The sequence below is a fragment of the Astatotilapia calliptera genome, chromosome 13 (assembly GCF_900246225.1).
Source record: "Astatotilapia calliptera chromosome 13, fAstCal1.2, whole genome shotgun sequence".
NCBI lineage: Eukaryota > Metazoa > Chordata > Actinopteri > Cichliformes > Cichlidae > Astatotilapia > Astatotilapia calliptera.
Genome location: NC_039314.1, coordinates 6,160,909 through 6,184,232, shown reverse-complemented (window position 1 = coordinate 6,184,232; position 23,324 = coordinate 6,160,909). Strand labels below are relative to the sequence as shown.

General features: G+C 44.7%; 2 protein-coding genes across 8 annotated transcripts in view; one reads left to right on the top strand and one right to left on the bottom strand.

Annotated features, from left to right (window-relative positions):
• The first annotated feature begins 1,299 nt into the window (after positions 1-1,299).
• On the top strand, positions 1,300-6,628 carry cyp1b1 (cytochrome P450, family 1, subfamily B, polypeptide 1). Of its 2 annotated transcripts, none has more exons than XM_026191104.1 (3): positions 1,300-1,528; positions 3,893-4,897; positions 5,526-6,628. In XM_026191104.1, the coding sequence occupies exons 2-3, from the start codon at positions 3,894-3,896 to the stop codon at positions 6,115-6,117; spliced, it is 1,596 nt and encodes a 531-aa protein (XP_026046889.1). In that variant the 5' UTR covers positions 1,300-1,528; position 3,893; the 3' UTR covers positions 6,118-6,628. The 2 variants fall into 2 exon arrangements, with proteins under 2 accessions (XP_026046889.1, XP_026046888.1); XM_026191103.1 differs by lacking the exon at positions 1,300-1,528 and adding an exon at positions 3,419-3,783.
• A 10,460-nt stretch (positions 6,629-17,088) lies between these two features.
• Positions 17,089-23,324, bottom strand: part of rmdn2 (regulator of microtubule dynamics 2) — a 43,020-nt gene continuing 36,784 nt past the window's right edge. For all 6 annotated transcript variants that reach the window (XM_026189721.1, XM_026189719.1, XM_026189720.1 and 3 more), the window contains exons 8-11: positions 22,538-22,636; positions 20,352-20,405; positions 20,165-20,245; positions 17,089-18,901 (exon numbers count right to left, since the gene is read on the bottom strand). In XM_026189721.1, the coding sequence (XP_026045506.1) occupies positions 18,848-18,901; positions 20,165-20,245; positions 20,352-20,405; positions 22,538-22,636 (288 nt within the window). In that variant the 3' untranslated portion in view covers positions 17,089-18,847. The remainder of the gene's footprint in view (positions 18,902-20,164; positions 20,246-20,351; positions 20,406-22,537; positions 22,637-23,324) is intronic.

Sequence of the window (23,324 nt, the reverse complement as noted above, 5' to 3'; positions counted from 1 at the left end):
TTCCTGGTATGTCTTACCTTGATTTTCCTTGCACAAAACTATGCTCTGAATGTGAAAAATGTTGCTGGAAGTAGAACTGTGCTGTGCTGTGCTAGGCTGGAACTTTACAGTGCAACTGTACCTTTACCGTCTAAGCAAATCATCACCTGCACACACCTTTGTGAGCTCCTCCCCGAGCTCCATGCTCACTCACACGCGATGAGCAATTGAGCTGTCAGTCAAACAGGAAGGGAAACTGGTATCAGAGCTGCTAGCAAGGAGAAGCTTCAATGAAACGCTTGCAGAGTTGTGTAGGCCTGTATTTCCTTTTGCAGCTTTGAAAGGATTAACTTAAATGCCATGCACTGGTAAATTTCAGGTTTAAGGACTTTGTAACTCAGAGTTTATACAATATATTTGAAAATGCAGTGATACTAATAAAGATTAAAGGTTGCTTACTAAAAATATAGACTTCAAATACTGGCAACATGATGTGTTAATGAGATAGATCATTGATGAATAACTTTTTTTTAGACAAATAAAGATTATAAAGGATGTTTCTTGATATATACTGTAATTGAAAGGCATGATGAGTGACTGACTTGGACACTTAGGAATATTTGATTTCTTTTGCTTAAGAAGAACTTGGCTTGTTTTTCAATATGTTTGAACTCATTGTCATTGCATTGTGAAGCAGTCTCAAGAGTTTTTATTTTAGGATTTGACTAAAAATGTAGCGCTAAACACTACAGGATTATTCTGTACATTTTCACCTTGCTTTTTTTTTAAAAGATGTTTAGCCTGGCTTTTTAGTTTGGTTTGAATCTTAAAGTAAACAAATAAACTGTCTGTATTTAGATTCATGACGGCAACTTTACGCTTAAACTGTTGATTTGGCCTCCTAAAGTTCCTACTGTCTCTGTAATAGGTCCTTCTGTCTTTTTTTAAAAAAAATCTCCAATAGGCTTTGATTTAGTAATGTTGGTAAATTCCCTTCACTTGAAGCTGAAACCGTCACTCTTCAAAAAGGGATTCGACTCTAATATAGGCTTCAGGAGAAGGAAGTGGTAACTATGATACCCCATTTAATCCCATTTGCCTCAATCTTTCGTGGCAGAAAGAAGCGGTAACATTTTTTATCATTTTGTATACTAACAGCAACAGGAAATACCTACAAGAGCAGATAAATGAGTCCACATTTCCTCTCACCATTCAGTGGTACAGAGTTAAACCTATAACCTGCTGAGTAAAAGAAGTCAGCAGTTCCAGTTTTTTGTATTAACTGTGCGTTTTAAAGGGTATATTGTGTTTAGAATGATTATGATGAGGTCACGTTTGGGATTATTTACACTCTGGAATAAAAGGCGGATGGACGTGCTTGGTCTAACAGCCGGGTCCTGCCAGCCAAGGAGAGGGGCCAGGCACTTCACTGACTTGTCCCCACCCTCGTGTATCGGTTCCTTATTGGAATAAAAGAAGATCACACACTGTCACCTTATGAGAAGCTTTTCAAGCAGCAGCAACAGCAGCAGTGGAGGGTCTCGTCTCAGTAAGTCTCTACGCCCTTTACATTCATTTCATCTGAATACATTAACATTACATTAACAACCTGCTTTTACACACTTTATTTATAATGAGAAAATGTGTGTTTTAATTAAAACACACCATATGGACTAAAGTGATTGAAATACTTTTTTTAAAGGTCGTCAGACCCTTTTCTAGATATCATGTTAGGCCACAGACAAAGTATACGCTTAATTAACGCAGAATTTTCAAGGGAATTTGAAGTGTTATTGACCCGTAATTTTCTATCCTAATGAAATTTGTATAAATGTGGTTTTGCGTGTACTTCTATAACATAGTTTAGACATGTAAATATATACGAAAAGTATTGTAAAATCCTTTTTCTGGTCCTTAATAATTTGGATTACATTTCGTCAAAGGAAAAAAGGGGGAAAGAGATGGAGTTAAACTGGCCGTATTTGATGGAGTTGGATATTTCTGAATTTAATTTGAAGATACAACAAACAGTTCAAATTTGCGCCTGCAGCTTCTCTGTGAAAGTTTTGGGTCACGGGACACGAGCCATCGTCTGAGCCGCTGTCCGCGGTGCTGAAGCGGGTTTCCCGAATCACATCATTTCAAAACCAGACCAGATGTTAGCAGGAAGGCTCGAGCGGGGCTCTGACACTTGAACAATACTTGCAGATTCAAGAAAACTGAAACAGATTGAAACTAAATCTACACAGAATTTAATAGAAGAGCTATAAAATCAACCCGAACTCCGGATTCTATTTTTTAGATTAAATCATAGAGGGGAACAAATATTTCTGTCATTTAAGACTTGACCAGAATCAGCTAAATATCTGGACAGTAGATCTAAAGTTCCCGTTCGTCCACACGTGTTTGTCATTTGAAGATCTGAGAGAGAAACGAGGGTGTATAACCTGCCGCTAGAGCAGCTCCGATGCCCGGCATGGCTGTTAATTGGGGGGAATTAATGAGTCACAACACGGGGTTCGCCTCCTCCTGGTGGCTCGAACGAAAAGCGCACCCTCACACCGTCACCCTCGAGCATCAAGAGAAGTACTCCGCCAACACACCGAGCCCTGCGCCACGGACATGTGAGCCGGGAGTTTGTAGAAACAAGAATTTGTATTCTCAAAGCCGAAACACCAAAACGAGTAAAGGAGCAGCAAACATGGATTCTAGATCCCTTTAGCATTTTAAAGCGTCCCCATCACCCCGACTGCGTTTCTACATTTGCAACATACAGGCTGTTTGATCACACGCGACCAGTTTCCAAAACTAAATATATTATATCATTTGATTTGATCAATATATTTATATAATATATATTAATGTATATATATTTTAAATACAATATAAAATATTTTTTTAAAACTATGTTTTCATAAAAAAGTAAAGCAGTTAACAGTTAGCGGGTCCGGACTATATAAATTATTTGAAAAGATTGAGACTGTGTCGGGTGTTACATAATTCCCTCAGGCAGACTCGCACGTCGTTACAAGCACTTTGACTTGAAGCCATATTATTTAATACCGCATAGAAAGACTACTTATTCTACTTATTCCTTGTATTATTATTATTATTATTATTATTATTATTATTATTATTATTATTATTATTATTATTACTACTACTACTACTACTACTACTACTAATAATAATAATAATAATAAGATGGCAAACTATATTTAGGACTTGCAACTGGCAGTCCTGCTTTTATATTTTCTTAGAAGAATATCCAGTCATATAATTAACGTATTGTTTAGGTCCCGTTGCCTGGGCGTGAGCTATCATAAGAAAGAGAGTAAAAGAAAAAGAGTCAGTGAGAGAGAGAGATGTGTTGGTGGTGGGGGTGACACCCTTTTGCAACAAACCTGCCCACTGTAACAAAGCCGTGATGTTGCGCTGTGTGGGGATAAATTACTTCGCCTGGTGTTGTGGGGCTTCAAAGCATGAGCAGGCTGCGGACAGAGAGGACGGATCTCCCACACAAGCTGCTGCACTGCCTGTGGATGCACAGTAGGCTGCTCACAGTCTGTTACTTTAAATCAGGCTGTGTGTGAGAGATACGCGCTAACCGGACTCTCTTTTTTTTGGAATGATTATTTTATTTGTCGAGGTTCTAGTGCTGTCCTTCGGCTCACAGAGAAACGTGTTTGATTATAATTTTTTTTTTATTTTAAAGAATATATTTTTTTATTTTTTGGATCAGGCGCATTCAATATTTTGGAAAAATTCTAAAATATAATATTTTGCCATGAGGGAAAATACTAGGTATTTAATTATGCATTTTTATTCTACCCCATTTAATTGGGGTATCATATTTCAAGCCTTTAATCTGCAAACATATGCATTTAACAATGATTTTATGTCTTGCCTGCAGCATGTCTATCATGGATGTGACAGTGGAGGGAGTGAGCCCAGCAACTCCGAGGGCTCTGTTAGTGACATGCATGACTCTGCTGGTGTCCCTGCACCTGTTTCGGTGGCTGTGTCGGCAGCGGTCCCATTCCTGGCCGCCCGGCCCCCTCGCCTGGCCGGTCATCGGGAACGCACCGCAGCTTGGTAACGCACCGCACTTGTATTTTACGCGCATGGTGAAAAAATACGGCGACGTCTTCCAGATCAAGCTCGGCAGTCGGACGGTGGTGGTGCTGAACGGGGGGTCAATCAAACAGGCGCTGGTCAAGCAGGGCTCCCACTTCTCCGGCAGACCGGACTTCACCTCCTTCCAGTACATCTCCAATGGGAACAGCATGGCGTTTGGCAACTCCACGGGCTGGTGGAAGATGCACCGCAAAGTGGCCCAGTCCACAGTCCGGATGTTTTCCACAGGAAACCCCCAAACTAAGAAGACATTTGAAAATCACGTGCTCAGCGAGGGCAAAGAGCTGCTGCGGCTGTTTCTGAGGAAAACGAAGGAGGACAAATACTTCCAGCCCCTGACCTACGTCGTGGTGTCCACTGCCAATATAATGAGCGCGGTTTGCTTTGGGAAGAGGTACTCCCATGAAGATGAGGAGTTTCAGCAGGTGGTGGGCAGGAACGACCAGTTCACCAAGACTGTAGGCGCAGGGAGCATAGTGGACGTTATGCCCTGGCTGCAGTACTTCCCCAACCCCATCAAAACCATCTTTGAAAATTTTAAGAAGCTCAACCTGGAGTTTAGTGAATTCATTCGAGATAAAGTTGTGGAGCACAGAAAAACAATCGATTCAAGCACCATCAGAGACATGACTGATGCCTTTATAGTGACGCTGGACCAAATACGAGATAAGATGGGACTTTCTGAGAAAGACTATGTGTCCTCCACAGTCGGGGATGTGTTTGGAGCAAGTCAAGACACACTGTCGACTGCCCTACAGTGGATCATCCTCATTCTCGTCAAGTAAGATTTTTTTAAATCATTTTAAAAAATGACTTTATAGAAGGAGTTATTTATATGGATAAATAACTGCATGATAAATGACAGTTTATCTTCAACTTGTTGCTAAGGCTCTGCAGAATTGATGAAGTTTAGCTGCATTTGAGTTATGTAACAGCCCACTGGAGGTGTGTGTGTGTATGTGTGTGTATGTGTACTGGCAGTAATAAGCTGAAACTTCACACCACAATGAAAGAGAACAAAATGCCCAGTCAGCGTTTTAAAATCTTTAGTGCCATTTAATCTGTCCTGTGCCTGATACCTTTATCAGTGGATGCCTGGATTACAGAGCCACTATTTTTTTTCTGCTTGAGTTGTGGCAAGGACTACTCGTGTCTATGGACTATCTAACATGATCCATTTAAGCTGTTAACATCCTACAGGTCACCAGTCATGCATCTAGGTGTAGGCAGTTAAATTAAACCTCATTTTATTTGGAGGTGGGGGCAGGTGGGGGGGGGGGGGGGGTGTTAACGGCAGAAACCATTTTCTAACGAAAAAGATTCTTCATTCCACTTTGTTCACCAGCAAGAGTGTTTAACTTCTATCCTGGCAGTAGTCACCTTAAATGTGTGTTCACCTGTGATTGCAGGTATCCAGAGATACAGGTGCGTCTCCAGCAGGAGGTGGACAAAGTGGTGGACCGGAGCCGTGTCCCTGCTATCGAGGACCAGCAGCAGCTGCCTTATGTCATGTCCTTCATCTACGAGGTGATGCGCTTCACAAGTTTCGTCCCTCTCACCATCCCCCACTCCACCACCACAGACACATCCATCATGGGCTACACCATACCAAAGAACACAGTCATCTTCATCAACCAGTGGTCCGTCAACCATGACCCAAGCAATTGGTCCCAACCAGATATCTTTGACCCAGAGCGCTTCCTGGACCAGAGCGGAATGCTGAATAAAGACTTGACCAGCAACGTGCTCCTCTTCTCCCTGGGCAAGCGGCGGTGCATCGGCGAGGAGCTGTCCAAGATGCAGCTGTTCCTGCTCACAGCTCTCATAGCGCACCAGTGCAACATCACAGCCGACCCTGCAGTGCCGGTGAAACTGGGCTACAGCTATGGCCTGACTCTGAAGCCTCACCCTTTCTCTGTAGCCGTGTCTGTGCGCGATGATATGAAGTTGCTGGAAGCAGCTACCAGTCAGCCCTCATCAGACTCACAAACAAAAGAATAAATTAGATTCAAACTATAAGGTGCTAAAAGACATGAAGGCAGAGGAAAACGTAGAAACTTTTGTTTGAGGCTGAGCACCATATTTAATGTCTGGAAATCTCAGGCCACTGCTTTTGCTTTTTGATCTCATATACACTGTTTAAAATGTTTCATGTACCAGAGTCGAGACTGATTTAACAGCCTTTGATTACTGACTTATTCTAATCAGGGCCAGAAAGAAATAGCCTTGGTATCCAAATCAAAGAAGATGTACATCTTGTAGACGCCATCTCACCTGGATCAATCTCACATCTAACTTCAAAAACAGTCTCACATGCCAGCCAGCAATTAGGCACACTCCTTTGATTCATCAGATTAGAGGACTGCAGCACATCGCCAGCTGTGAACGGGACTTTCAAAGCAAGTCACACTGTGGTTACCTGAGTTCCAATTTACTGAAAAGCAGAAAGTTAAAGCTGTCAGTTAATTTGTTTTATTGTTGTTGTTTTTTTTGCTGTTCTTTTGTGACGTCAGTTAAAAGAAAACAAAAAAAACAAACAAAAAAAAAAAACAAAAAAACAACAAAAAACAAAATATGATTTTCAGGAAGCTCTTAAATTCTCTTTCTCTCTGTATTCTTTGTCTTTGTGTTTATTTTCCTAATTAGGGCTCCAAACCCTTTCCAGTGCAATATCGAACTTGTAAAAGCAAAAATACGTGACATTTGAAGGTAAGCACTAAAGATTGGAGTTAATCCATTTTTGTGTGACGAAACAGAAAGTGCCAAGGTCAGACATCTTGCCAATAAATAAGCTAATAGCGGAGCCTAAAGCTTCATATCTGCTAACATTAAATACCTGACTAACACGCAGTTGTTGTTTTTTTAATATAAGGTATATATGTGTAGATACTCAGGAATAAGGCTGATAAAAGCCAAATAGTACCTTTTAAGTGCTAATGTGATACATCTATATTCTGAAACCTGTTGTAGATGCTGTTTTAAAGAACGAGGCAGAGGAAAACAAGGAGTACCCCGAGCAGACATGCTGAAGGGAACACTTGTCTCTTCTTGCTGCCCAGTTCATGTATGAGAAAGTTAATAAAGCTAATATTCGATCAGTGTTGAATTAGGGATTTGCTTCTCCTTTTGTTTAAATTTCAGTAATGAACCGAACCAGTTATGTCCTCTTTTGATTTCCACACTCATGTTGCCAGTAAAATTTCTTTTACCTTTTACTTTTTTTTTAATCCTATTTTTCTGTTACAGAAATGCTGATGAAATTGGCTTTGAGACAATACAAGTACTTTGTTAATTTTGTTTATAGACTCATCTAATTGCTGTGTGAGCACTGGAGACTAATAGACTGACTGTAAAGTCTTGGATTTGAGCATTTGTTGGCTTGCTGCTGATGCATTTGAATGAAATTCTGGCTAAAAAAGCCAACCGATTTTAGGTGTTAATGCATTTACAGCAGGCGGAAAAGCACGATGTCTGTGGACTTGTTCCACTGATGCTGTAATTCGCTTGATGAGATCAGAAAAAGTTGTATTGAAGATTAAAGCCGAAAGCATGACGAAAGTCAAGAAATACCTCAAATCCAACAATTTACATTACCTTTACCTCAAATGCGTTTTTTAATAGAAATATATACATTTGTGTAGATTTTTGGCACAAATAAGACATTTAACTCTGCTTAATGTAACAATACAGTGCTTTATGCTTCTGAGTACACAATGCTGCAGCTGTGATGTTATCTTGAGTGTTTCTTTAGTCTGTAATGAGATTGTACAGTTGTATAATAAAAAGATTTCTTTTTGTTTTTCACATTTGTAGTTGGCTCTGTTGTAATCAACTTAAAGGGAGAAATGATTACATTTAAAAATCTGTATTTAAAGCTCATAAATCCGACCTGATTAATAAATCACTCTGAAAGTGAAGGACCCTTCGCCGGGTATCATGTCAGGTGGGAACAAAGGAGAAGTGTTGGCGAGGTGCCTTTCCCTTCTCAGCATTTTATCTCACTCTGTCAGAACATCCTGTTCTTGATCAGCTGGATGATTATAGAAAGCTAGCCAGTGCACGGCCAGTTCAGACAGTAGTTGATTACTGATATGCCGTTCTCCACGCAACCCTTTGTCCATTTCTAATAATACAAAGTGAAATCTGAAGACTAAATAGTGCCAGTGAAGTCATGTGTGGCAATGCTCCAAGCATAATCTTTATGAATGGGAAGGAAAACCGTGGGCTTTCTTCAGCTGAAATGAGAAGACAGATGATAAATGAGTTAAAAAAGAGCAAAGAAGCGGACAATATTGTGGTTAATGCACCCAGTGCAGCTGCACAGCAACTTCAGGTATAACTGCAGGGATGGGACAAAAGCAGTAACCCACTGAAGGTTGATATCGTCTGTCGCCTTGCATTTCAGGAAGCTGCAGAAGGAAGCAAATATTCTTCTGTACAGTAACAGAGAGTGAAACATACAGACAAAGTGCATGGTGACTGAATGAAGGTGACGAGAAATATCATGCCTTGCACAGATGGGCGCGTGCTCTATACAAGCTTGGTGTGCATAAGAAGGGCTGTGGTGGTTTTATCCTGCTAAGAAATTCAAAATATTGCAAGAAGTGGCGCTAAGACGCATCCTATGTCATTACAGCTTAGACCTGTCAAGGCTGCATTAACAAGATTAGCATGAAAGCTTGTATCCTTCATTGGCTGAAGATAAAGCACGTACACATGCGGCCCATTCACACAAGATCCATCTGCTGTTGACTGCAAGTTGTGTAACTTAGACATAGCTGAGCTTAGATTGTGAATGGAGGGATATACGGAGATCTGAATGAATGTGAGTGAGATTAAAACAGATGTGGTATTCAGACAGAAGGCAGCCAAACTGTTGAAGCCCGCTGCTAGGAATGGTGTGATAGAACTGTAATGACACTGCACGGTTAAGTTAAAATGATCTTAACCGTTAAAAGTTAAAATGATCTTAACCGAGCAAGTTATCAGCAGGCTGTGAGCAGCAGGGGTCAAAACCTTCATAAAGGGGTTAAGTTGAGATCAAGACAAGATCAGATTGGTCAAGATATTGTAATGACCTGGCTGGGGTTGTTAGCCAGGTGCATTCTGGGTATTGTGTTGTCTCTGTGTTTTCTATCGTTCTGCTAGTTCATATGTGTTGATTTGCATGTTGTGTTAGTGTTATGTTAATGTAAGCCACAGTGAAGTTGATGTGTGTTCTGTGGAGGGGGGTGAATTGGCATAGTTGGCTGACACCGCGACTCTATGTGGTGGGAGCGTGATAGGGGTTCGGTGTCAGCAGTGTTACGTGGGGTGAAAAAATACGGCAAATAAATGACTGGTGTGAACCACTACTGCCTCCTGCTGGATCATTTGGGGATTATCAGTCTGCTGCTGAGACGCTCGGGGTCGTGCGGTGTATGAGGCACGAGCGCTCTCCACTTGCTGTGAAGTGTAGCGATAGCCGCTAGCGCCCCGCTAGCCGTTTTAGCTAGTGAGCAGTTTAGCCAGTTTAGCTCCACTAACCCACGGTCGTTACAATTGGTGTCAGAAGTGGGATTCATGAGTGTCTAGCAGACACTATGGAGCCGACCATAGGCGAATTAGAGCGCGTAATCCGAGACAACAGCTCGCTTCTGGAAAGCATGGCTGCCGAGACCCAGCGGAGAAGACCCGAGCTGGGGCGGCCAGAGGGCCACAGCGCGCCCCGGAACAGCCACCCCCTGCTCTCCCTGCGACGGGAGGGGATTCCTGGGGCCGCACCACAGCTTCCTGGCAGAACGGCTGCTAAGCTACAGCACTACACTGGGGCGACGCAGCTGGAGCCGTATCTGGCCCAAGTCACGCTGGCTGCCACTCACAACGGGTGGGGTCAAGAAGAGACTGCCACCCACCTGGCGCTTGCACTGGAGGGCCCAGCGCTCCAGGTTCTGCTGGACCTGCCCCCAGAGGAGCAGCGCGACCTCCGGGCCTTGACCACGGCGCTCGGCAGACGGTTTGGACAGAGACCACCAGCCGAACAGAGCAGGGAGGAGCTGGCTTGCCGACGCCGACGCGAAGGAGAGAGCCTGGGGTCCTTTGCTGCGGATGTCCGCCTCTATGCCCGACGGGGCTACCCGACATTCCCAGGAGCGGCACGAGAGGAGCTGGGTCTCCACGCCTTCCTGAGGGGCCTCACACCGGAGAGGCTGCGACAGCATGTCCGGCTGTCATCCCCCCGAGACCTGGAGGAGGCGCTGAGGGAGGCTGAGCGGGCTGAGGAGGTGCTGCGGGGCGAGCCAGGGACCCGACGATCGGCCAGGATGGTCGAGCGAGAGATGAACGCGTCCCAGTCGGATGAGGAGGAGGAGGCCAGACGAGCCCAATCAGAGGCAGTTCCACGTCGGAGGCGCCGGACGGACTGCTGTTATCGGTGCGGGGAACCTGGTCACCTCGCCCGGAACTGTCCCGCACCTAGTCCTCGGAGCCGAGTGACATCACCGACGGGAAACGGCCACGGGGTGGGACAGTGAGGGAACCCCCACCCCAATCGTTAAACCCTCTCCATGACACTCATCCCGTAGTGGGCCGCTGTGGGTCCACCCGTGGACTGTACCTGGACTGTATAGTTGATGGACGGTCTTGCCGGGCCCTGGTAGACACGGGGTCCACCATCTGCTTGCTGCGAAGGGGGGTGCTCCCGGAGACGGGTGGCTCATTGCCAAAAGACTGGACCCCTACTCACACAGCGTTGTACACTGTCACAGGAGAAAAGACCGTGATGCCGGGGAAAAAGACTCTGCAGGTGGTGGTGGGAACGAACAGTGTGAACCATGAGTTCTGGCTTGCCGACATAACAGACGAGTGCATTGTTGGACTGGACTTGCTGGCCCACTGGGGGGCACGGGTCGATGTACCGGGAGTTGCCATCCACCTTGGTGCTGAGACCGTGCAGCTTCAAGTGGGCCGCGGTAGCCAGGGACAGACCCCCACCCCACCAGCACCCTCAAAGCCCTTACGCCCCGCAGCTCCATGCCACAGCCAGGGGCCGAGGGCGGCAAGGGTGCGGAAGAGGACCCAGGGGGTGGACGTAAGCAGGGCCAACATCCCGCAGCCAGAGTCGCCGCCTAGCTCGGCAGTCTCCCCGTCACCTGAGACTGTCGCGGCAGTAGAGGAGCTTGGGCGGCGAAGTGGGGTGCACCTCAGTGCGACACAGCAGCAGCAGTTGCAGAGCCTCTTGGCAGAGTTTATGGACACTTTCGCCGCCAGGGAAGAGGACTGCACAAGGACGGGCCTGGTGCAACACACTATAGACACTGGAGCAGCTGCTCCAATCCGGCTGCGGCCCCACCGCCTGCCCCTCGCCAAACGCCAAGCTGCCGAGGGACTGATAAAAGAGATGGCAGCTAATGGCGTCATTGAACCCTCGGATAGTCCATGGGCCGCACCTATGGTTATGGTGCGGAAGAAAACAGGGGGCTGGCGCCCTTGTGTGGACTACAGGCGTCTGAACGCGGTCACCCGCAAGGACTCTTACCCGTTACCTCGCATCGATGACGCACTGGATTACATCGCTGGGTCCAGTTGGTTCAGCTCGCTAGACCTCCGCAGTGGGTACTGGCAGGTGGAGCTCGCTGCCGAGGCGCGGCCCAAGACTGCATTCACCATAGGGCAAGGACTGTGGCAGTTTAAGGTGATGCCTTTTGGACTATGCAATGCACCAGCCACGTTCGAAAGGTTAATGGAAAGGGTCCTCAAAGACATTCCCCGTGCCCGCTGCGTGGTCTATTTGGATGACTTGCTGACTCATGCTAAGGACTTTGAACAGGCCGTGGCCAACCTACGAGAGGTTCTGACTGCCATCCGCGGGGCCGGACTAAAGCTGAACCCGGCCAAGTGCAACCTTCTTGCTCGCCAGGTGAAGTTCCTGGGACATGTGGTGAGCGAACAGGGGGTGGCTACTGACCCCGAGAAGGTGGTTGCTGTGGGGGACTGGCCTACCCCATCGAACGTCGCTGAGCTACGAAGCTTCCTGGGGCTGGCCTCCTATTACAGGAGGTTTGTAAAAGACTTTGCCACCGTCGCTAGCCCCTTGCATCAGTTGACAAACAAGGGTCAGCGGTTTGGTTGGACGGAGGGCTGTGCAACGGCTTTCGAGCAGCTGAAAACTGCCCTTGTGAGTGCCCTGGTCTTGGCGTATCCTGACCCCAGCCAGCCTTTCATTTTGGACACCGACGCCAGCAACGTGGGGGTCGGAGCGGTGCTCTCCCAGAGGGGAGAGGCTGAGGAGCGAGTGGTGGCATACTACAGCTGCAGCCTCAGCCGGGCCGAGAGGAATTACTGTGTTACCCGGCGTGAGCTGTTGGCTGTGGTCCTGGCGGTTCGTCACTTCCGACCTTACCTCCTGGGCACTAAGTTCCTGCTCAGGACAGACCACGCCAGCCTAACCTGGATGCTGAACTTTCGCCAGCCAGAGGGTCAGGTGGCCCGGTGGCTGGAAATACTACAAGAGTACGACTTTGAGGCCCAGCACCGACCAGGGCGGCAACACGCCAACGCTGACGCCCTGTCCAGGCGCCCCTGTTCTGCGGATGAGTGCCGGTACTGCAGGCGCATGGAGGAGCTGGACCGGGGTCCGACATCGGCAGCAGCAGAACCTGAGGGTGTGGGTGAAGGGCAGGAACCTTTCACCGCGGCGGAGCTACAGCAGCACCAGGTGAGCGATCCAGCGCTGGAGATGGTGAGGGACTGGATGGAGGCAGGGACACGGCCAGACTGGTCCGCCGTGTCTTCCCAAGGGCCCGAGACAAAGTCGCTGTACTCCCAGTGGAACAGCCTGGAGCTCCATGGCGGTGTAATCTACCGGCGGTGGCGAGCGCCAGACGGGGGAGGCGACATACTCCAGCTCCTGGTTCCCCGGGCCTTGCGGCCTGAGGTCCTCCGCTGGGTCCATGGGGCTGCAGGTACTGGCCATTTTGGGAATGGCAAGACGTTGCGACGGCTGAGACGGCGGTTCTACTGGCCGGGGTGTCGTCAGGACGTGGAGATCCACGTCCACTGCTGTGACGACTGCACGGCGCAGAAAGGTCCCAGCCAGCGCTCCCATGCCCCATTGCAGCAATACCTAGTTGGGGCGCCAATGGAGCGGATTGGAGTGGATATCCTGGGTCCATTCCCTGTGACTGATGCCGGCAACCGGTATGTCCTGGTCGCGATGGATTATTTCTCAAAGTGGCCAGAGGCGTACGCGGTGCCGGACCAGAGTGCGGTGACGACGGCGCGGACTCTGGTGGATGAGATGTTCACGCGGTTTGGTGTACCGGAGGAGCTCCATAGCGACCAAGGGAGGAACTTTGAGAGCCAGGTGCTGGGAGAAGTGTGTCGGAGGCTGGGGGTGAGAAAAACGAGGACCACCCCCCTCCATCCTCAGAGCGATGGTCTGGTTGAGCGGTTCAACCGCACGTTGGCCACCCAGCTGGCCATCCTGACCAGCCAACATCAGAGGGACTGGGACCAACACCTGCCCCTTGTTTTGTGGGCATATCGAACAGCAGTGCAGGAGTCAAGTCAGTGTACTCCTGCGGCGTTGATGTTCGGAAGGGAGCTCCGGACCCCGGTGGACTTGGTGTTCGGAGCGCCCCCTGAGCCGGAGATTGCTGGTGGACCAGAGATGGACTACTTCCGGCGGCTCAGGGAGCGGTTGCACACGGTGCATCAACTGGCAAGACGGACATTGGAGGGAGCCGGGGCCCGCCAGAAACGGGCGTATGATACCCGTGCGCACGGTCCTATGCTGGGGGCCGGTCTGTTCTGCCCCCAGAGGAAGCGGGGGCTGACCCCCAAGCTCATGAGCCACTGGCAAGGCCCGGGCGAAATCCTGGAGCAGCTGTCGGAGGTGGTCTTCAGAGTCCGGATGCCGGGGCGGGGAAGGCGGGTGGTGCTACACAAGGACCGGCTGGCGCCATACCATCCGCTTGCCCCCAACCCGCAGGCTGGTGTGCAGCCTGGGGACTCCTCGCCCCCTACGCCCGGCCCGGAGGGGGGCGCCATGGATTCCCAGTCGAGGCCGAAGCGTACTCGACGCCGGCCCGGACATTTGCTGGACTACATTGTGGACAGTTAAGGTTGTGGGGACACTAAACCTTTTTGGGAGGGGGCTGTGTAATGACCTGGCTGGGGTTGTTAGCCAGGTGCATTCTGGGTATTGTGTTGTCTCTGTGTTTTCTATCGTTCTGCTAGTTCATATGTGTTGATTTGCATGTTGTGTTAGTGTTATGTTAATGTAAGCCACAGTGAAGTTGATGTGTGTTCTGTGGAGGGGGGTGAATTGGCATAGTTGGCTGACACCGCGACTCTATGTGGTGGGAGCGTGATAGGGGTTCGGTGTCAGCAGTGTTACGTGGGGTGAAAAAATACGGCAAATAAATGACTGGTGTGAACCACTACTGCCTCCTGCTGGATCATTTGGGGATTATCAGTCTGCTGCTGAGACGCTCGGGGTCGTGCGGTGTATGAGGCACGAGCGCTCTCCACTCGCTGTGAAGTGTAGCGATAGCCGCTAGCGCCCCGCTAGCCGTTTTAGCTAGTGAGCAGTTTAGCCAGTTTAGCTCCACTAACCCACGGTCGTTACAATATAAAGACACGAACAGAGATCAGTAGGAAGTATGAAAACAATTTTGAAAATTTTGAAGGTGATACCTGCAGTGTTATATAAATGCGGTCCTCTCTTGTGGAGGGACAGCTGATTTGAAGACTAATTTATGTAGGTCAAATATGGACCTATAGCTCTAAAGTACCTGGGCCTACAACAGGGTTAAAAGAACTTACTGTAAGTTTGTTTGACTCTCTAATCAACTTCAAAATGGCATAGGTACCATTTAATGAAGATAATGAAGAGCTGGGAATGTCATACAATCACTCTGTTACTGAATGATTAAACGGACTATGTAGCTCATAACCTACAGAGGAAACATAAATGTACCACATGAATTGGTACATTTCATGTAGCTAAAATCTTTTTAGCTCTATGAATACATCCAGGATTCAATAGCTTGCAGAACCACCTTTAGCAGCAATGACTTAAGCAATTGTTTTCAGTCTCTATCAGTTTCTCACATAGTTGTGGTGGAATTTTGGCCCACTCTTCTTCACAGTGTTGTTTCAGTTTATCGAGGCTCGCAGTCATATTCGTTTATACGCAGCTCTCGTAAACTCTTTTGTCCAAGCTTTAGTTGTCAAACAGATGGCCTCACATTTCATTCTAGCATACATTGGAATACACAGGAGTTCACGATTGACTCCTGTGGCGGCAAAACAAGCCAGAATCTCCACCCAACCACCACCGTGCTTGACAGTTGGTATGAGGTGTTTCTCTGAATGTGCTATGTTTAGTTTTTGCCAAATGTGGTGCTGTGCATTATGGCCAAATAGCTCTACTTTGTTTTCATCTGCCCAAAGGGCAATCCTCCAGAAATCTGGTAGTTTTTTAGGATACAATTTATAAACGTAAACCATGCTGCTGTTGGCAGGCTTCCTAAACAAGCCTGTAGACCACAGGTGTCAAACTCCAGGCCTTGAGGGATTTTAGATGTGTCCTTGATCCAACACAGCTGATTTCAATGGCTAAATGACTTCCTCAACATGTCTCGAAGTTCTCCAGAAGCCTGGTAATGAACTAATCATTTGACTCAGGTGTGTTGACCCTGGGTGAGATCTAAAACCTGCAGGACACCGGCCCTTGAGGCCTGGAGTTCGAGTTGTACATCTAAGGTTTGAACCTGCAGTGAGCTTGCTGAGATGTGCACTCACCAACACACACCAAATGTCCCAGATCAGCAAAAATATTAACACAACTGTTGTTTTTATAGAGGTGCTCACTCTTGCTGATGATCAGTTATTTAAGTGCAATTATTATTTAAGTATCAGCGACTGGCTGCCAATTACCCTTTTAATTTCCATGGAAGCAACAACAGCATGTACCTTGTTTTACCGTAGGACTGCAAACAGTTCTGTCAAGGTTTTATTTTTCATGACTGCACAAATAGATAGTAAATTATCCTTTGAACAACATGTAAATAAGTTGAGCACCAGATAAATAATTGCTGTCCATAAAAACTTGTTTGGACAAACTTGAATCTTGTGGGATGACAGGGGATCAGCAGAGAACAACTAGCCTAGCTAAGCTTGGTCACATTGCCCCCCAAAAATACCATGTACCCTGTAAAAGTCTAGAATTTGCTCTTGTTTGTGCCTCTTTCGCACTTATTTACATTTTAGTCATAGAAAAAAAAAACATTAGTTTCTCTAAAAGAAAACAAACCAGCAATAAACTCTAAAGAAAAAAATGTAACCCCGTTTGACTCTTTAACTCCTCCAACCTTCTAAATGCAACACCCTGTCTGCAAAACCATTAAACAAAAAGTTTGATAAACTGCACGTCTGTTTTATGATCAAAAACATAAATGACAGCCCGTCAGTTTCCTGGATAACAAACAGGTTATAAATCTGTTATGCAACAATGGACAGCTAGTGTGTGCACACCAACGTGTAAGTGATTTCTGCAGCTGTCTCAACTCAGACTTTTGATTAAAGAGCACAGGAGGCTCATAAAATCAGCCAGGAAAGGTGAAGTTTTCATTCCTGTATAAACAAACACCTGTACTCACTTGGGAGGCACCCTTTTAACATGGCTCTACTGCAGGAAAAAAGAAAAGAAAAGTTGAAACATGACTAGGCGGGTGGGAAGTTAGCCTGAATGTGATCCAGTAACAAACTCCGAATTGCCCTGGCACAAAATGTACAGTCTCCGTAATCATGTAGGCTCCAGCAGGAGCTTGTTACACTCTGTTGATTCTGGATTAAGATCAATTTAGAGTATAAGAAAAAAAATAAAACAAATAAATCACTGTATAGCTTAATTATAAGTTACAGCTTACATAACTTTACTTCTCAGCAATAAAACCTCAAAAAACATAAACAAGACAGACAAGCTGGCAAATTTGATCAGGATTGCACAGATTTAATTGTAGATTCCAGTACCATCAATCATTAAACACACACTGTCTAAAATACAGCACAAGTATAATGCATAATCTCCATCCGATGCGATACAACCTTGAGGAACTCGTTATGGCATTAGAAAAAAAGAAAAATATTTGTAGTGTTGGTAGAAAAATACATAAAGCGACAAAGCAAAATAATTCATTTTGTAAGTAGACTTAAAAAATACAATGAAATAAAAAATAAAAGCCCTAAACTAATTTCCAGTATCAACAGCACCGACGTTTTCAATCAATATGCACGTTTTTCTTCATTGAGTAGAGATAATAATAAAAAATAACAGCTGAGAATATGTAAAAGAGTAATAAAAGGAAACATTCAAACTTCATTTCAATCTGATTGGGTCACATTTTAGTGGCATTATGCAACCAGGAATTCAGTGCTGTGTCATGATAAGCAACGAGTCTGAACCTGGCATTATTGATCGGTTTTAATGGACAGCCATCAGCCCTGTGGTTTTTGTTGTTGTTGTTCTTGTGTTTTTGATGGCAAAAAAACAAAACACACCCTCAGATTTCCTGTCAGTGACTCTTTTTACATGAACACCAGATTCATTTGTTTTTTTTTAAGTTCCTTGAATCCCAAGTCAGATTTGGTTTTCCATATTAACTGAAACATATCCATTTCACAGTAACCAGTACAATAACGTGTACTATATATGCAGCATAATGACACCTCTCTATATACATCAAACACCTTTTCGGTTTCCTGATTCATGTGGTACATGTTACATAGCTCTCCAAAAAAAATGCTGACTCAGAAAAATTCCTAACATGTTTCAAACTAATCACATGTGAGTGTGTCAGAGCTCAATTTAAAAGGTTTAAAAAAATGAAAGCGTGGAAAATCAAATGTTCTTGGTGACCTATGAGAGGAGGAAACCTTCCAGGAATAGGAACTCTGGAGTAAAAGGCGCTTCTGTTCAAAAAAAACCTGTTGTGTTCCTGTACAGGTGCTCTTTGAATCTATTAAGAGGAAGTCACTGACATCATTTATGGTTTCATTTTTTCCATGATCTGGCAAACATGCAAAAGGGCACATTAAATACAGGACTTCAGGTGTGTGGTGTACACACAGAACTTGCTGCTGTCCAATACTACACTTCATTTGGTGGTACTGCTGTCACAGAAACTGAGGAGCAGGAGGTAAACGAATTTGAGTCATGATCAGAGAATTTATCTGTGAGAAAATAATCTCATAAAGTCTGCACGTGAATGTTAAAAGAGACTATTATTGCTGGTTTGTATCGGGAGGGTGGTGGTGGCTGTTCAGTGGTCACAGCAATGCAAAATGTTTGGGTGCGTCATTGTCTGATGTGATAGGACGGAACAACAAACCCTGTTTGTCACTTTCCCAAAAGGCGACAGGTCTGTGTCATCAACCTGAGACACACTGGAATTAAGTTTCCTATCAGAGCAATCGGACCTCAGAGAATGTCTGCTACGCACTGCTATAAGCTGAAGAACACTGGTTTAGCTCACTCATTTAGCTGGAATCCTTTATGATGATTGGTTTCTACTTTTAAAAATTTCATAATACAAATATGACTGGAAAGGTACAACAGATGATCTGGATGCAGTAGCCTTTTACACCCACGGGCGCTATCTACACTCACAGAGTGAAATAACACGATGGTCTATCACATGCAGCTGCAGTACTCGCAAACTGATTCCCAAAAACCTTTCCTCTGCTGTCACACTCCAAGTGCTGGGCACAGTAAACTCAGCTCCTTTTGTGCCTCTTCATTCTGAAGGTAAAACACATGATAATGAATGAGTAACACCTTCAAACAGTTAAATATCTTGGTTTAATTTGCCTATTACAGCAGGCAATGATTAGGGATGGGTATCGAAAACCGGTTCTTGTTGAGAACCGGTTCCCACTGTTTCAATTCCTTGGAATTATTTGACATTTTCGCAAACGATTCTCTTATCGATTCCAGTCGACAACTTTTCTCCATGCCCCTGGTACACTGCTGAATGACGTCACCACGTTGCGGAGCGTCATTTACCTGGCAGGAAACACGGCGCCTAAGCGGCTCAAACGCTAAAAAGTTTGGTTATACTTTACGAGAACGGATGACAACAGGGCAACTTGCAATACTTGTAAGTAGATATTTCATTTAAGGGGGGAAATACTACGAATATGCAAAAGCATTTGCTCACAAAACACACGTGATAACCTTAAATGAATGTCATGTTTTTAATTCCACTCCGGACTCGTGAATCTCAACCCAGCAGCAGCGGTAACGTTTGCACGTCCTCTCCCGTTAATGCGGCAGGTAAATAATCAACTAACGGTGCATATTATGTTAGCGCGATCTGCCTTATTACCAAACTTGCCATTACTGTGCATTTAGGTGACCATGATGAGACAGACAGAGTCTGGCTGGCTCAGATGCTGGCAGTTGTCGCTGCAGTCTACCGGTAGCGTCTCCTTTCAGGCCAGGATAGACGAATGTCACCGAGCAGTGAGTAAGTTTGTGGTAAAAGGCTCGCACCCATTTGCCACAGCAGATGCCCCCGATTTTTGGTAAGTGAATGTGTTTAATTGTAGGCAGGACATTACTGGATATTCTTGTGTAATTGCTACAGAATAATTTATGTTATACTTTGTTATTGCTACAGAAGAATATTTATTTTACAATTACAATTTTTTCCCCGGGGACCATGTGACACCCCACTGAAGAGCCATAGGCTGGATCTCTTAAGGATCTCTTAAGATCTCACTGTTGGGTTTGTAAAGCCGTGCTAATCCTAAATTTCTACCTTGTTCAAAGAGAAGATATAAAACAAAGTTCTAAGCAAATCGACCTTAGTGTTCTCCTTTGTTTTAAAAAAGAATCGATAAGAGAATCGATAAAGAATCGAATCGTTAAACAGAATCGAAAATGGAATCGGAATCGTGAAAATCTTATCAATACCCATCCCTAGCTATGATGCGTTTTTGCTAGCTGGATTAGATGAGGCAAAAACAAACAGATCTGAATACAGACGGTCCTGAAGTGTACCTCTTTGGATTCAGCACTCATTGAACAAGCAGCTTGACACATCTTCTTAGCCTTTTCACACTGACCCAAGTCTTTGTAGCACTACCAAAGAAAAGACCCAGAACTGTCAAACGACTGTTTTGTCCTATTAGCATCTGTAAAACGGTTTATATTTCACAATCCAAGTACTGATATGTTTAGTACTAACCTTAGCCAGAAACACATAGTTGAGTTTAGAATAAGCTGGATGGAGCTCCTCGACCTGGTTAAAAACACAGACAAGAAAAGTTTCATAAGACTTAGTTAGACATAGTTTTCCAACGACCGCAAAAGACGCTAACATTTGTAGCATAGAAATAAAAAGCTAAGGTGCAAGTGCAAAAAAACAAAACAAAAGCGGTTAGAAGCAGCACCAAAAGGAATCCAATCCCCAAAGACACCACATGAGCCCATGTCCAATTTCAGAGAAGAAATAAAATACTTTTAAAACCGGTTACAACAGTTTTGACCTCTTAAGTCTTTTCCCCATTAGCTAACCAGAGCTAGTAATCAATGAGAAGTCCCAAGAACAAACGTTGACTTCGAATACCAACATGTCTACTGTGAAAGAAACAAACAACTAAACACATGCTGGAGTCATAAATAAGGCACCGCAATAAAAGTCCACAAAATAAACGTCCATCTTTTATATACAGTTTATAGATTAGGTCAAAAACATTCACATCACAGTCTGGACCTACACCAGAACTATTACTAGATTTTGACAGACCAGACTTTATCTTTCTATTTTAATCTGTGCCGCTTTTTCTTTGTTTTTTTTCTTATGGTAGGTAACGTATGTACACGTGTGATATTCAGCCAATCAAATCCTTTATTCAGCACATGAATACAGAAAATCCCACAAGACAGCCAGCTGTTGACTACATACAGACACTGACACAGATATAGTGATATACTGTTGAGCTACTTCAAAATATGTTGCATTGCATTAAAATGTATGCAATGCAACACAATGCAAGTTTGTTCAGTTGAGTTGAGGCGCTCCAACTCAGTACTTAGACAAAAGCAGACATATCAGCAAATTCCTCTGAACTGAGTGTCAAGCTAATCACACAGACAGAATCACTGTCTAAAAACGATAAAAGCCATGCTGTCACGACTTTCATTCACGTCTGTAATAACAGCTTCTGTTACTAACTGAAGCGTGTGCTTTTGGACTACACATGAATATTTTGGTTTCACAGAGCTTGCTTTCATTCTGAGAATTCGATCTTCACACAGAAGGAGTAACAAGTTTAGTCTGCAGCATTAAATATGTCAAGAACGGAGCCGCATCTCTACACTAAGCTCTAGCAAGGCTGGGGAGGTGTATAATGTTTTAGTTAAAGCTTCTCCAGGTCACTGGTGACATGTTGTAACTGTGACCACCTGAATCAAGCTTATGGTCTAGAAGACATGAAGATGAGGCATGCATAGGAATATTGGCCAAAAGCAAAAGTAATTTCCCCCACTACATAAACATTTCCAATGTAGGAACAGAGATTAAGCCTTTCTAAATACAGAGGGTTTGGGCTTTAAAAACAGGGAACAGATGCAACCTGCAGGCAAATTGCAACGTAGCACAAGATAAACAGGGGTGTGATTTAAGTGTTTCATAACTGAGGTCAGAACAAGTATTCAGTTAAAAAGTACAAAAACATAAACCACTGAATAAGAAATAAGTCTCACTTCTTGGTTTGAGGACATGGACTGAATATTACATATAACCATCATGCCTACTTTATGCACTTTAGTTCAATGTGCTTTCTTGGTAAACTTTAAACCTCAGACGGCTACGCCCATCGTTTGTGCTCAGAAATGATTGCTCTTATTTGTACAGTTCATCGTGCTTCACCCCACTCTCTGACTTTGCCTCAAACACTTTATTCAGATGTGGACAGCAATATGCTGTCCACATCTGTATAAATAAATAGAAATAAATAGAAATAAATAGAAATAAATATATATATATATATATATATATATATATATATATATATATATATATATATATATATATATATATATATATATATATATATCGAGAGAGAGAGAGAGAGAGAGAGAGAGGGGATGTGGAGGGTGAAGGTAACAGTGGTCCCCGTGGTAATCGGAGCACTAGGTGCGGTGACTCCCAAGCTAGGCGAGTGGCTCCAGCAGATCCCGGGAATAACATCGGAGATCTCTGTCCAGAAGAGCGCAGTCCTGGGAACAGCTAAGATACTGCGCAGGACCCTCAAGCTCCCAGGCCTCTGGTAGAGGTCCCGAGCTTGAAGGATAAACCGCCCGCAGGGGCGTGCTGGGTGTGTGTGTATAAAACATCGCAGAATAGCTTAAGAAACAAAACACCAGTACCTTAAGGAAATTCTTCAGTGCGTCTTCAACTGTGGCGCTTGGTGGTTCTCCAAACAGAGTTGAAGCAACTTTCCTCTCAATCCACGATAACTGAGACACCTGAAAACAAACATCACCAATCAGAAGAAAATTGGCCACCTTGGCTTAACATTAATGGATGAGAGGGGTAATGCTACAGTCAAAGGCATCAAGTCAGTGATGAAATAGTAACAAGTTGGAGGCAGTCTAATTTCAGTTTGCAGCTGAATTGGTTGAATTAATCTTTACATGTAATCTGTTTACGACATGACGATTAAATGTGATAGAATGGCAAATCTTTGCCACTATTCTAACAACTCATCTGCATAATGTCTCTTTGCAACAGGGGACTGAACTCTTGTTGCCAGCATGTTGTATTCTAGTTATATTTCTATGTAAAAGCAGGGTTTCTGTGGGCCGCTCTTATTTTGCAGCGATTGTGTCACTATTTGTGGATGAATTTCTGAAGTTCTGTTTTATACCTATCAGGTTCCGACTATACTCTGAATGTACAGTGATGGAAAAAGTATTTTCGCCTTTGTGATTTCTTATTTTCTTCCACATTTTCACACTTAAATGTTTCAGCTCGTCTATCTTTGTCTGATTCTAAAAATTTTATGTGAAAACCTTCGCAAGAAATGCAAAAAACTTCCATCCAGTTTTGACTCGTGTGACTGAGCCATAAAAAGCAGTGCATCACCGCCCCTTGTAGCTAATATTTAAAAGCCTATTTTCTGACAGTGAATGAAAATTAACTCATTCACTGCCA

Bases quoted from the DNA above. Each gene is read 5' to 3' on its own strand.
- cyp1b1 (XM_026191103.1), top strand. The intron at 4,898-5,525 runs GTAAGATTTTTT...CTGTGATTGCAG, and splicing joins ATCATCCTCATTCTCGTCAA to GTATCCAGAGATACAGGTGC.